We start from the raw sequence: 13,813 nt of genomic DNA, 5'->3' as shown, positions 1-13,813 counted from the left end.
TCCCAGACCTGCGGAGGCCCCTTGGAGCTGAGGGATGTTTCAGAGAACACCCGGGTGACCTGCCTCCCTGCTCTGCATGACGAAGCACTAGGCCCCTGTGAGTCCAGCGTCACCCCTGCAAGGTGGGGGGTCACGGCCCCTGCCTGGACGGGCTGCACAGCCCATCTGTCTTTACTTGGGCCTTCTCTGCTTCCAGAGGCTGCCCTGGGCGCCTGACCCTGGAACCTTCATCTCCAGCTCCCCAGCCCCTCCCCCACAGCCCTGGGAGGGGTCTCCACGCTCAGTTCCTTCCCGTCTTGTTCAAAGAGACACTGCCTGCCCACGTGCCATCAGCAGGATCCACAACCCTGCCAGGGGCCCCATGACACGCCCCCGCTGCACAGAGCATGTGACCCCAGAGGCCACCCTGGCCCGTTCCAGAAAGTGGTGGGCCCTGGGATACTCCCCTCCCAGGGTGTCTGGTGGCCGGCCTATGCCTATCCCTGCTGTCCCCGGGGTGAGCCCGGAGGTCAGGAGCTCCAGAAGGGCCAGCTGGGCATATTCTGGGACTGGCCATCAGCCCCCATTTCTGCTGCAGACCTGGTCAGAGCCAGTGTTCCCTCCATGGGGCCTGAAGACAGTGCCAAGTGCCTGCAGCATGGACCACAGCTGTGCCGCTGGGCAGCTGGTGACGGTCCCGCGCGGGAGCGCTGTGGACCCCGCTCTCTGGGCAGCCCTGCCCTAGGCCTGGACACCTGCAGGGCCTGGGACCATGTGGATGGGCAGATCCTGGGCCAGCTGCGGCCGCTGGCAGAGGAGGAAGAGGAGGAGGGCGCTGGGGCCATGTCGCCCAGGGGGCCTGCCTTCCCCGGCATGGGCTCTGAAGAGCTGCGTCTGGCCTCCTTCTATGACTGGCCGCTGACGGCTGGGGTGCCGCCCGAGCTGCTGGCCGCTGCCGGCTTCTTCCACACAGGTCAGTCCCGGGCGGGGGGGCCTTCCTGCTGTGGGCCTGGGCACGATTCTGGACCCTTCCAGCCCAGGGCTCTGTCTCCTCCGTAGCATCCATCCCCCAACAGGAAGGGACTGGCCGGATGATGGAGCAGTAGTCTTGCAAGCCCTTCAGTGCCCATGTGCTCCTGCCTGACACGCTCTCCCGGAGTCTCTGCTGGCCAAGTGTGTCAGACTGTGGGACATGAGGAGGGGCTGCCTCTGGCCATGGTCTGGGGGTCTCAGCTGTGGAGGCCACCAGCTTGGTGCGCAAGTACCTTTTTGTGATAGAAGTGGGTGGGGCTGACATTGCCTGGGGCCCTCACCGTCCCGCTGCTGGTCTGCACGGCGGGAGGAGATGTTTAAGGAACAGGATCAGGGTGACCAAGGCAGGCGTGGTCAGCCGGAAGGTCCTGGCAGCTCAGCCTGTGGGGAATTTCTTCAGGACCCAACCTGCAGCCACTGTCTGGTCTTCCCCGACTAAATCAAGTCCCCGGAGTACCTATCCTCGTCTTGGCCTGGGCCCGCTCCTCGGCCCTACAGCTGGGGACCATGTGGTCAGACCTGAGTTCAGGTCCCAGCTCTGCCACTTCCGGGCTGAAGGACAGGGCAGCAGGGCCCACTGAGGGCTTTATGAGTACTGGCACAGCCAAGGTCATTGTCAGCAGTGGGCTCTGGGGGGGCACCATCCTGGTAAGGCTGGACCAACTTAAGACAGCTGGTCGGGGGGGACAGTGGCTGGGACAGTCAGGAGTCGTGGTGTGAAGGGGCAGGCCTGGCTCACCCAACTCCCTGGAGGTCCAAGGCTCAGCAGGTGAAGGTCAGGCAGGAGGCATGGCAGGTGCAGAGCCAGGGTCTTTGGGGCTGGTCGAGGTCCAGTGCCTGATGCAGCCCAAACCTGTGATGTCAGTGGCAGGTGACATATCGCATGCCTGCCGATGAGGGGACGGGGCCGTCAGGAGGTAGAGTGAGGAGGGATCCCCCACCCCCAAAGGGAGGCATGAGTTCCTAAAACCAAGCCTGGCCCCAGACTGGCCTTCTAGGGCAGCCTCCCTTCTTCCTCTCGCTGGGACTCATCTTGGGGAAGCAGAGACCTGGGGAGGGGCCCTTCTGGCTCCTGAAGCCTCAGGGCTATAGATGTGCCAGGCCCTGGGGGGCCCCCACTGCTCACTCTGGGAACAATGCAAATGCCAGCTCAGTCCTTTCCTGAACATTCTCGCCCATCCTGGCCGGCACCCCAGACACCCTTGTCCCCTTTTCACCTTTGATGCTAGTGAGGTGCAAGTGTCCTCCCCCACCCAGCCCCCTGCCCACCCCCTCCTCTCTGTTGCCACCTGGGAGCTCCCCTCCAGTTGAAGCTCTCGCAGCCTTGGAAGGACGCACCGGGGGGCAGGGGGCTGGGTGGGGCCTGGCTGGGGCCAGCATCTCTCCGCACCCCAGGCCAGCAGGACAAGGTGAGGTGCTTCTTCTGCTACGGGGGCCTGCAGAGCTGGAAGCGCGGGGACGACCCCTGGATGGAACATGCCAAGTGGTTCCCCAGGTACCAGCTGTCCCCGTGGGGCCCCGGGTCTGATCACGGGTCAGGGGTGGGCCCCAAAGGGCTCTGTCGACCCAACACCAGGCCTGCTTTGCCTCCCTGGCCCCACAGGGCACTGGGGAGGCCCCTCTGTGGATGGTGCTTCCGGCCGGCAGGCACCCACTTTTCCTGTGAGGGCCCCTGTTCGGAAGGGCTGCTGGGGGCAGAAGTGCCTCTCCTGTGGGACTACCCTGAAGCCCCACGGAGGTGTCTCCAAGGCAGCCCTCCTCGCCCATGCCCACGGGCACTGCAGGGCGGCGGGAGGAGGGGGCCCAACCCCAACCCCTGGGGATCCAAGGGCTTGAAGCGGACGGTGGGGGCCCTGAACCCCAACCTACATCTGTGGGGCATCTGCAGCTGCCAGTTCCTGCTCCGGTCAAAAGGAAGAGACTTTGTCCACAGTGTGCAGGAGACTCACTCTCAGCTGCTGGGCTCCTGGGTGAGCGCCACCTCCCCTCGGGGCTCCGGGCGGCAGTGGGGTCCTGCCCCTCCTATTTCCCCAAGGCACCGACGGTCTCTGGCTCCTTCCAGGACCCGTGGGAAGAACCGGAAGATGCAGCCCCTGTGGCCCCCTCCGGTGAGAGCCAACACCCTACTGACTCCTTGGGCACCTGCAGCCTGTGCTTGGCCAAGGCCACTGGGTGTCCCCACCCTGCCAGACAGCAGGGAGAGTGACGGGCACGTGACCGGGTGTGAGGCTGCTGCCTGGGTTGGCTTCATGGGGGCTGTGCTGTGTGAGGTGGCTCGCGGCAGCAGGGGCCTCTGCCAGTGCCAGGTCCCCATTCTGCTTCTCTCCCAGCTCACCCCCTGGGCACAGCCTCTCGCCTCACCACCCCCAACAGTGCCCAGCACACAGTGTCTGCAGCCACTGCCAGATGGGCTGGATGTGCAGAGGGCCTTGGACAAGGGGCAGGCTCTCTGGTGGCCCCTCCAGGAAGCCTTTGGATCCTGTTATGCTGTGGGAGGGGTGGGAAGAAGTGTCGGGAGCGGGGGTACTCTGCAGTCCCTCCACTCCTGGCCAGAACTGGACCCCACAGGCTGCGGACCTGTCTCTGGGCCGGCCTGGCTTCCCCTTGGGAGCTAGGCCTCAAGTCCATCCTAACTGTCCACAGTCCCTGCCCCTGGGGACCCTGAGCTGCCCACGCCCAGAAGAGAGGTCCAGTCTGAAAGCGCCCAGGAGCCAGGTGCAGGCCCGGGACCCCCTGGGGTGGGGGCCAGGGCAGGGGAGGGCTGATGGCACCTGGAGGGCTGGGTAACGCCAATCTTCCACGGGCCGCAGAGGGCGGGGGCCAGGGTGCGGGGACACTTTGCAGGCCTGTCCTCCTAGGGGGAGCCAGTCCAGCCCAGGCCCAGAGCGGGTGGTGGGTTCTTGAGCCCCCAGGAGCCAGGGACATGGAGGAGCAGCTGCGGCGGCTGCAGGAGGAGAGGACGTGCAAGGTGTGCCTGGACCGTGCCGTGTCCATCGTCTTTGTGCCATGCGGCCACCTGGTCTGTACTGAGTGTGCCCCCAGCCTGCAGCTGTGCCCCATCTGCAGAGCCCCCATCCGAAGCCGTGTGCGCACCTTCCTGTCCTAGGCCAGGTGAGCGTCCCAGCACCACGCACAGCCAGCCCTCCTGTGAAGATGGCCCTGAGCCGGCCGTGCCCGGCCCTCCTGAACCCACGGCAGGCCCTTCCCGGGTGGCATCGTCAGCCTGTCCTTACCCTGCTCACCAGGCCCCACTGATAGCACCCATCAGTCTTACTACCTGCCTTGACGCTTAGGTTGGGGCCTGGTCCTTCTCAGCACCATGCCCTGGCAGCCACCACAGCTCTGCCCGCCTGCGTTAATTGACGCCTGCTGGCTCCTCTCGGCCTTGATTTTCTTCAGTGGTCAAGGAAAGCCGGCTTTGGAGGCGTTTGGGGAAACAGAGTGGGCCGGTTTGGGCTTACACAAGTGAGACACCAGCCTGGCCTTAAACTGGGGCCAAGGCACGGTGGGAACGCCTGCACAGTGGGAACGCCTGCATGGGAAGGGGGCGTGTGAACCTGTTCTTAGAGAAGTGGGTGGGATGCCCCATGCTGGCCAAGGGACAGGTGCTGTGACTGCCTCGGGGCTCTCCAGGGCCTCTGTAGTTACCCCCGGGATGTGTCTGAAGATCTTCTGGAGGGGACAACGTGTCAGGCAGGGAAATCTGGGAAAGGGAAATCTGGTATCTGAGGTCCCTGGCTCAGTGGGCCCTGTTGGTAGCCATTGGCTCACCCACCCCTCCTCTCCCTCTAGGTACCGTGGTCGGCCAGGTGGGCTGCAGAGTGGGCTCCCTGCCCCTGTCTGCCTGTCCTGGACTGTGTTCTGGGCCTGCTGAGGACGGCAGAGCTGGTGTCCATCCAGCACCCACAAACCCTGATTCCCTGACCACCGTCCAGGGTGGAGAAGGAAGCCCCTGCTTGGCATGGGGGATGCCTTTACTGTACCTGTTTGGATGCTTCTGAATAGAAATAAAGTGGGTTTTCCCTGGATGTACCCAGCAGCCTGTTCCAGACCACGAGCTGCCTCCCCACCGGCCCAATCTGACACAGGTCACCACCTCTCCAGGCCGGCAGGGCAGCACCTGCCCAGGTCCAACCAGCTCCGGGCTGCTCCCCAAACTTCCCGCACTCCCGCGGACACCCCCTTCCGGGCCCCTCGCCTCCTTCCCCTCGCGCTTGTCCTCCAGTATTTTCAGGACTGTTGGAACGGGCAGGCCTCAGGCCCCACCTGAGATTGTACCCGACTGTCCCCCAAACTCGGCATCTTCCGGAGGGTGGACGAGGGCCATGTTCCTGTTTATTTACCAACTTGATGATACCTGGGGGAGCCTTTGGGACTGTTTGCCCAAGACCCCTCTTTACAAGGGTACCGCCCCCTTGTCACCACCACGTGCCCTGTGGTATGCCTTGGGGCCTGGCTCTGCCGTTCTTGGTCAAGCCCAGCCCACACCCCAGGACTCCATCAGCCTCAGCTCCTGGCGGCTCTGGGGGTTCTTCTGGCACAAGTTTGGGGCTGGGCACCCTCCATGCTCAACTGGGGCCCTCGCCGCTTGCCGGGTCCCGGGCTCACATTCTCGGGGCTCACATTGGCTTCCTGGGGGGCTGTGCCGTTCCCGCCTGGCTGCGCCCCAGCAGCGGTGCTTGCAGCCTGAGGGTCCAGCGGCCCCAGCCGGGCACCTGAGGGGCTCCTCGAGGACAAGATGGCCTGGGGGCAGAGTTGTGTCTCCCACGTTGCCGGGGGAGGTGGGCATGGGGCGCTCTGCTCTGCCTTTTCTTTTGTATGCTTGCTTGTTTTCTTTTTTTTTTTTTTAAGAGAAAGGAAATTACAAACTCTCTTGAAGTTGTAGCTGTGGCTGCCGCCCTGGCTGGTGTCCAGCACTTAGAACCCAGGGCAGGTGCTGCCGGCCACCTGGAGGGTGCTGGGTGGGGGTGCGTCCCAAGGCCTGGGGGCTCCTGTCATTGTCGCTGGTTGGTTGCTGAGGCTGGAGGCCGCAGGAGCAGGATCAGCTGTTTCCTCACTTACGCAGGCCTGTGGGGACAAGGTCAGAGAGCACCTGGGGGAGCAGGGCTGGGGCTGCCACTGGGGGCTGCCACCTCCTCCCCTTGGAGAACCTGAAATGGAACAAAGTCCAAGCAGTGATGGCTTCAGGCCTTTGGCAGAAAGGAGGTAGGTGGGGCTGAGGCTCTGGAAAGCCACCACTGCCTCTCCCTGTGCCGGGCAGGTCAGCGTCTTGTGCTTGTTTGCTGACATCTCAGTGGGGTCTGGGCTGTGGGGCTGGGAGTGGAGTGGGGGCTCGCCCAGGGGTGTACCTGGGTCCCTGGCTCAGGGCCTGCGTGTGACCCCACCCCTGCCCGGGTCTTTATTCCCCCGTTCTCTGACATGGGAGCTGGGCTCCTGCTACCTCAGACAGCCCCTGCCATGACAGCCCTCATTTTTTTTTTTTTTTTTTTTTTTTGAGACGGAGTCTCGCTCTGCCGCCCAGGCTGGACTACAGGCGCCCGCCACCTCGCCCGGCTACTTTTTTTGTATTTTTTAGTAGAGACGGGGTTTCACCGTGTTAGCCAGGATGGTCTCGATCTCCTGACCTCGTGATCCGCCCGTCTCGGCCTCCCAAAGTGCTGGGATTACAGGCTTGAGCCACCACGCCCGGCCTACAGCCCTCATTTTTAGGAGAGAAGGGCCAGGGGCTACCCAGGGGCGTGCCATCAGGTGTCTCTGGGGGCCTGGGCAGCCCAGGGGCAGTGCGGCTACCTATTCTGAGCCCCAAACTAGGATTGTGTACAGGGCGAGCTGTGTGGCAAAAGCTATTTCAGAGGAGGACAGCTGGGAGCCCCGGCACCCCACCCCAGGGTCTGGGGTTTGCAGAACTGTGGATACTGCCTTTCAAGAAACAAGTCTGGTTCTGCCAGATAGGAAACCAGGGCCCCAGCTGCCTGCCACGGAGAGACCCCTACGGCAGCCCCATGCCGCCCGCTGGGAAGTGGCTCTTCAGGACACCCTTGCGGCCCCTGACTCAGAGCCGTCTCCTGGACCCAACCCTCTCCCACAGGCGCAGTCTCTGCTGGGCTCTGAGCTATTCTGGGCTGGGAGTGGGTCCTAGGTCTCTGCAGCCCCAGTACCACCCCAGAGCCTGGCATGAAGCAGATGTTAGAAAAGTGAGGGTGGATGGATGGACGGATGGATGGATGGACGGACAGGCAGGCCAAGGAAGGCAGCCTCTTGCTGTGAGCGCCAGATTGGCCAGGCTGGCTGCAGAGCAGGTTCTGCCGGCCATACTTACAAGTACGCCTGCTTGGACAAGAGGCTGGATGGCTTTTCATTGACATGGTAGAGAGGAAATGGATCAAATCCACCAATGAAATCAACTGAAAGAAATCAAGACCCAAATAAAACCCACACAATGGAAAAGATGGCAGAGCGGAAAACAGGCCCAATCACAGAATGAAGCCCAAGGGGTCCCTGGGTCACAGACACGCCCCAAGTCCTGACACGACAGCAAAGGGGACACAGCCGGGGGACGGGGGGCATAGGACAGCCCGGGTCCTCCGGCCTGTGCGGGGACGGCCTGGGGGGACGGCAGAGGTAGGACAGCCCGGGTCCTCCGGCCTGTGCGGGGGCTGCACCGTGTTCTGCCCTCTCCCACCACCCTCTGTCATGTTCAGTCACAGTGGCTCCCTTGACACTGTCTGCATAGCCAGCAGGTGACAGGGGCTTGCTGGGCAAAGTCGATGCATTCTGAACTCCAGGTTCAAATGGGGTTCCCATCTTAAAACGTTTGAATGGAGCCAGAGAGCGGAAGCTGTTTGCCTCCTCCCAGGAAGCTGGCTGAGCCCTGAGTGATGGTTTAGGATCAGCGGCACAGTGGCTGAGGGATGCTGGGTGCTGGGGACGGAGGCTCTGAGGGCGTCCCCTGCCTCTGGAATCAGTCCTGGTCTGAGGGCAGGGTGCCCTTTGACGTGTGGACTGCTGACCCCATGGCCCCTGGGGTCCTGGAGACAGATGGCTTTGAACTGGATTCTGACCCCGGGGATAGTTCTGTCCACAGGAACCGTGGGCCCCCCAGGCACACCCAGACTCTGCTTGGCATCTGCCCTTCCCCACCCGGTTCTGTCCTCCACAGGGTCTTCCTGTGAGACCACATCAGGATGAGGGGCCCAGCGAGGGCACCTGAGTGTGGACCACTCAAGTTGCAAATCACAGGAAAGCTGATGGGGGCTGGCGAGCAGAGGGAAAATGAAAACCCTGCCTAGATGGGTCCAGGCTGCCACCGAGGGCCAGATGTGAGCATCCCGGCCAGTGGGGCCCGGTTCTGAGCTGCCTGGAGGCTGCAGCGGCCCAGGACTCGGCAGGTCTGAGCTCAGACCTTCTACCTGTGGCCACTGCGGGGATCATGAGGACAGGCCCAGCCTGAAGCACAGGAGCCCTTGGACCTGGGAGACAGCTGAACCCTGGGGCCCCCAGGCCAGGACCTCTGCTCGTCTCTTCCCTGTGTGTAGTGAGTCCTCTTCTGCTCAGGCCTATAGTTGTGAGCAAGGCCCTGCTGGGCGTGGGGTCCCTCCCAAGAGGGGAGGTCTCTCTCCTTGCCCAGACAGGACAGACTCAGAGTTGCCACCTCTGTAGCAGTCTCCCACCCCGCTGCCTGCAGAGGCCCCATACTCACAGCTGTCCTCTTCCTCCGTAAACACGCTGACCACGTAGCAGCCACAGACAAAACCTAGAAGCTGAAAGACACCACAGGCGGAGGGGTGAGTGTGGCCAGGCGAGCCCGCGGGGTGTCACTGCGGCGATGCAGGCAGAGGCACCCGAGCACCCCTGACCACCAAGGCCCTGCCTCTCCTAGACCTCAGGTTCCTCCTCTGTGACATGGAGTGGGAGAGCTGACCCGTGGGCATCCTCAGCTCTCAAGTTCCAGCCGCACCCCTGCCTTCCGCCCCACCCCACTCAACTGGGTGGGGGGCAGGTAGGTGAGGATAATGGATATTGGGTGGGGAAGATGACCAGGTCAGCCTGAGTGGCTACAGGGAGTGGGGTGAGGCTGCAGAAGCCCAGGCGGGATGAACCCCAGGCCAGCCCAGTCCCAGCCCAGAGTCCCCTCGGGCCCCTCGCCTTTGGCCCCAGCCCACCCCAGCCAACAGCCACCAGGAGCTCCTCCTCCTCTGTGGAGCGAGCCGTCTGGGATTCTGGTTTTGAGCCCAGCAAAGTGCAGGAGAGACAGGCTGAGGACTCGGGGTCCAGCAGGCAACTCCAGGCAGAGCTGGGGGCTGGCTGCTGCCTGTGGGGCAGGGGTCAAGCAGCGAGAGGAGAGGGACTGGGAGTCCAGGGCAGAGGACAGGCCACTGCAAAGCCCCACACACCTCGCAGACACCTGCATCCAGGGCCACTGAGGGAAAAAGGGCTCTGGCAAAGGGGGGCAGCGTTGCCACAGCCAGAAACACCAACGGCATGAGAGAGAGGGCCCGGCCAGGGTCACTCCAGGCCACAGACACTGAGGGAGGGGTTGGGGGCAGCCGGCCGCAGTGGGTTTGTGATTGGAGGTGCCCCGGAACGAAGCAGGACACCTTCCTGGCTGCACCTCAGGCCGACCGCTGAGCAGCCGCGTGACCTTGAAAATTCACTTCACCTTCTGGTCTTGGTTTCTTCCTCCATAGACCTGGCCCAACAGCCCCCCGAGAAGGTCCCGGTCCCAGGAGAGGAGACAGGACATGCAGGTCAGGCCCCAGGGCTGGACATGCTTGGGCTCCGTACCCCCGACCCCCACCCCATCTGGTACAGGCGAGCTGGCAGCTGCTTTCCTGGAAATCTAGCTCCTTTCTAGGGGTCAGTCAGGGGCCAGGAGACCTCTCTTACCACGAGGCAGGCAGACCCGTCTCCTTGATATTGAGACAGACTCAAGAAGCTGTCCCAAATGGCCATTTCTGGTTCCATGCCATGGCCAGGGTGGGAGCAGGGGTGAGGGTGGGCAACCTCCATGGCTCTTCCCCCTCTACTCCAAAGGAGCCCAAGACGCCCCCACCACGGAGCTGGCCGTGGTGCTGAACAGGCAGCCGAGCTTGGGGAGCCATTGGAAGACGCCCCTTCCAGCCAGTGCCCCCCCCCGGGGACCTGCAGGCCGCCTCTGTCCCACACCCCCGTGCTCCCTGCCCTTCACACGACCGCCTCCTGCCCATCCTCCTGGCTCCAGCCCCAGGTCCACCCCAAAGCTCACCACCCTCCCTGCTGCATGGAGGCCTGGGATCTGCAGACCCTGCCCTGCGCCTCACGCCCAGAGCCTGGCCTTGTCGGACAACTCTCTATTGCTACCATCAGCACAGCTGGGCAGGGGTCAGCCAAGCCACCAGCCTCTCCCAGACCCTCCAAAGCAAAGAGCAGGGGGGCTGTGCTCCTAGTGAGGACTAGCTGGCTGGAATTTAGATCCACATCCTATTAAAGAAATTCCCATCCCTGGGAGTCAGGATAAAAGGCAACAGCAGGCCCCATCTCCCCAACCACGCGTAGCGCTCACTCCTCCAGCCTCGGCTCCCACAGCACGCCACCCCCTCTGAGAGAATCTTCATTTGTTCCCCTTTGGCTTCCTTTTTGTTGCCTTCTCACAAAGCCTAATCTCAGGAGCTTTGATGTGCACACTTGGGACATTGGCTCTTTCTCCTCCAGTCACATGCACCTGGGTTCCACACATTTTGGGGGCAACTGGGGCTGAGTGGCTGTGGTGGGAGAAACAGGCCCTGACTAGCGCTGGCAGGGTGTGTCTGTAGCCCCTTGCTACGGGGCAGCACCTCCCTGGCCTGAGTTCTTGCAGGACCAGAGCAGAGCCCAGGAAGGAGCCCAGGGAGCTCACGAGGCCACCCATACTGTCACGTGTTCTCAGGCCATGGGCCCCTTCGATTTGGAATTCAGCTTCCACCGCCAGCTGCTGGCCACAGATCCTCGCTCCTGGAGGCCCCATGTCCACCTGATGTGCTGCATTGACGCCAGCGTGTGCACCAGGGAAAGTCAGGGAGCCTTGAGATCAGTCACAAGTTCCTCCGGCGATGGCACCAATTGTGCTGCAGTCACATCGGCCCTGCCCCAGGAGCTCCTGAGGTGAAACGCTGACCAAGCATCCTCCACACGCCCGTCTCAGCTTTTGCCTCCTTCTTCTGAGCACTTCGAGGAAGGCACTGGCACCATCTGCGTTTTATAGAGGCGGGAGCTGAGGCACAAGGAGGTTGCTAGGCTCACGGAGGTGGCACAGCGGGGAAGGGGCCTCGTGGCCAGACCAGGAGCAGCACTGTAGCCCCTGTTCTCCACCAAACCGAGCAGGGCCGGAGAGGACAGCAGAGTCCCGTTCCCACACAAGCAACAGCTGCTCCTCAGCCCCTCCCGGGGCACAGAATCCCTGTCCAGGCTGCAGAATCCATGTCCGGGGCCGCGGGATCCCTGTCCGGTCAGACCTGGGTCACGTGGCGCCAGCTTTGCCAAGTGCACACTCCAGTTCCAGACAAGGCTGAGGGGCTTCTTGCCGGCCCAGCCTCAGGCTCTGTCCACTTTCCGTGACTGGCACGGGCTTGGGGCAGCCGAGGGAACAGGCTGGACATGCATGGATGGGTTTGTCAGGAAGATGCTTGCCGCTCCTCCTTGGGGCCGTGAAAGCCAGAGGCGGGGTGTCTCGGCCTGATCCGAGTCCTTCCCACTCCCCACAGCAAACACCACGCTCAACTTGAGAAGGGGCCTGGGTCGGCCCCACCTGGGGGAGGTGGTTTGCAGAGGAGGCACTGAGGTGCCAGCCACATGGGAGCCCACCCGTGATACCTTAACCTCTCCAGCAAGGGTGGGGATGAGGAAGGCAGAGACAGGCCTGAGGCCTGGTCAGCTGGCCCCGCCCCAGGGAGATAAACCCCCAGCTCTGTGTCCCCTCCCTCATCAACCCATCCCCACCCCGGGCCCCCTTACCCCATGCTCACCGCAATCAGGATCTGCAGGCCGCTGTGTAGGGCCTCCACAGAGCTGGGCTCCAGGGCACAGATGGCACCTGACACCAGGGCCTGGCCATGGGGGGCCCTGAGGCCAGCTGCCGGCACCTCCTCGTGCAGACAGCCCGGCCAGTGCTCATGCCACCAGGAGCGATGCTGGGAGAGGCTGAAAGTCAGTAGCTCGCTGTCCTGGGGGTGAGGAGCAGGAGCAGGGCCGGTTAGCGCCAGGAGGTGGCTGGCCTCACCCACTGCAGCCTGCGGGGATGCCACCACAGAGAGGCAAGGGGAGGTCCTCTCCTCCCGCCTCCCCTGTCCTCCCACTGCACCCTGTCCCCAGGGCTCCAGCAGTGGTGGGGAAAGGAATACCAAGGCCCTCCCAGCTGCTCCTATGCCTGCCCTCGACCCACACACCTCCTCCTCCAGGAAGGCCTCCCTGCCCAGACCCCAGAACTCGCTCTCAGGGGCACTGGGTCCCTTCCTTGTGTCTCTGGCCAAAGCTGCCATGTGACGTGTGTCTGCCCCAGGACAGTCTCCCCGGCTGCAGCCCCAGGTGTGGCTCCAGGAAGCGGGGGCCCGTCTGCCTGGCTGGGCACCTGCCTTAGTGCCCACCTGTGCCACACCGGCCAAAGCAGAGAGCCCCCGGGGGAGACAAAACTCCACCCCACCCTGGCTTTGGAACTAACCTCTGAACTGCAGGCAAAGTGCCTGAAACAGCCTCAGTCAGGGTCGGCTCAGCGATGACCCTCCACCTTGTTTCCCCTGGTTCCCTGCATTGCAGGGGGCACGAGGCTTTACCAGCCTGGAGGGTTGGTCGGGCTGGGACAAAGGACCCCACGTGGCCCCAGGAGGGTGGTGTCCATTCACCTGCACATCTCTGCCAGGGTTTGCCCTGCTCTGAGGCTCCTCTTCTCCAGCCGGAGCCCTCTCACCTGCCAACACCCACAGACGCCTTTCCTTCCCCAATCAAATCACTGGTCTCTCTCCAAACCTTTACTGAGTCACCAACTACAGACCAGGGCTGTTCTGGGTGCTGGGGACAGAGCCATGCACAGACAGCCCCTGCCTCAGACGATGGATGAAGAGAAAACAGAGGGGGTGTTACACGGGGCCCGGCCAGGACCCCGGGGAAGGACCTTGCACTGCCTTCCGGTCTGTACTCACCTGTGAGAGGCCCCCAACTTCCAGGTAGAAGCAGATGATGAAGATGTTCCAGGTGACCCAGATGGCTGCCCACACCGTGTACTAGGGAGAGGGGAGGACAGGGCGGCAGCTGAACGCAGCTCCCGGGCACACCTGCTCGCACCTAGCCCCCGGGGGAAGGTCCATGATCTCACAGGAGGGGCGGCCTCTGCTCCCGAGTCTGGTGGTCCCCAGATGCACAGCGTGGAGAAAGGCGTCCCCCGTGCCCACCCTGCGACAGGTCTCAGAGCTTTCCCACGTGGGCACCCCAGGAATGAGGCGGTGGGACAGTCAGCTCGAGGGAGCCCCGGCGCAGGTCGGCGTACGGACAGAGCATCTCCAGCTGAGCTGCCACAGCCTGTCCTCACCTCGCCGGGCAGACGTTGCACACGGACAGCACAGGCCTCCCCTGCAGAGCACCCCCAAAGCCACCCCCAAGAGAGTGCCCCAAGGAGCTGCCAGCTGCCTTTGTAAATGAAGTTGTGTGGACACAGCCACCCCCATTTGTGCACACACAGCCCAGCTGCTTTGTAAATAAAGTTGTGTGGACACAGCCACGCCCATTTGTGCACACACAGCCCAGCTGCTTTTGTAAATAAAGCTGTGTGGACACAGCCACGCCCATTTGTGCACAC

The 13,813-nt window shown here is 63.1% G+C and overlaps 2 protein-coding genes across 2 annotated transcripts; one reads left to right on the top strand and one right to left on the bottom strand.

Annotated features, from left to right (window-relative positions):
• The first annotated feature begins 396 nt into the window (after nt 1–396).
• Nucleotides 397–5,055, top strand: LOC112617308 (baculoviral IAP repeat-containing protein 7). Its single transcript, XM_025374065.1, has 7 exons — nt 397–952; nt 2,407–2,506; nt 2,900–2,981; nt 3,074–3,119; nt 3,655–3,726; nt 3,870–4,122; nt 4,804–5,055. Exons 1-6 carry the CDS (start codon nt 604–606, stop codon nt 4,115–4,117), a joined length of 897 nt encoding a protein of 298 aa, XP_025229850.1. The 5' UTR covers nt 397–603; the 3' UTR covers nt 4,118–4,122; nt 4,804–5,055.
• Nucleotides 5,056–5,853: 798 nt separating this feature from the next.
• Nucleotides 5,854–13,241, bottom strand: LOC112617307 (sodium/potassium-transporting ATPase subunit beta-1-interacting protein 4; the record flags this gene model as incomplete). Its single annotated transcript, XM_025374064.1, has 5 exons — nt 5,854–6,078; nt 7,331–7,415; nt 8,711–8,771; nt 11,991–12,188; nt 13,161–13,241. Coding segments are annotated over 5 exons (435 nt in total), but the record flags the coding sequence as incomplete, so codon positions are not given.
• Nucleotides 13,242–13,813: the final 572 nt, after the last annotated feature.

The sequence above is a fragment of the Theropithecus gelada genome, unplaced genomic scaffold (genome assembly GCF_003255815.1).
Source record: "Theropithecus gelada isolate Dixy unplaced genomic scaffold, Tgel_1.0 HiC_scaffold_16007, whole genome shotgun sequence".
Taxonomy (NCBI): domain Eukaryota; kingdom Metazoa; phylum Chordata; class Mammalia; order Primates; family Cercopithecidae; genus Theropithecus; species Theropithecus gelada.
The sequence above is the reverse complement of the archived record's forward strand: the minus strand, read 5'-3'. Positions and strand labels throughout refer to the sequence as shown.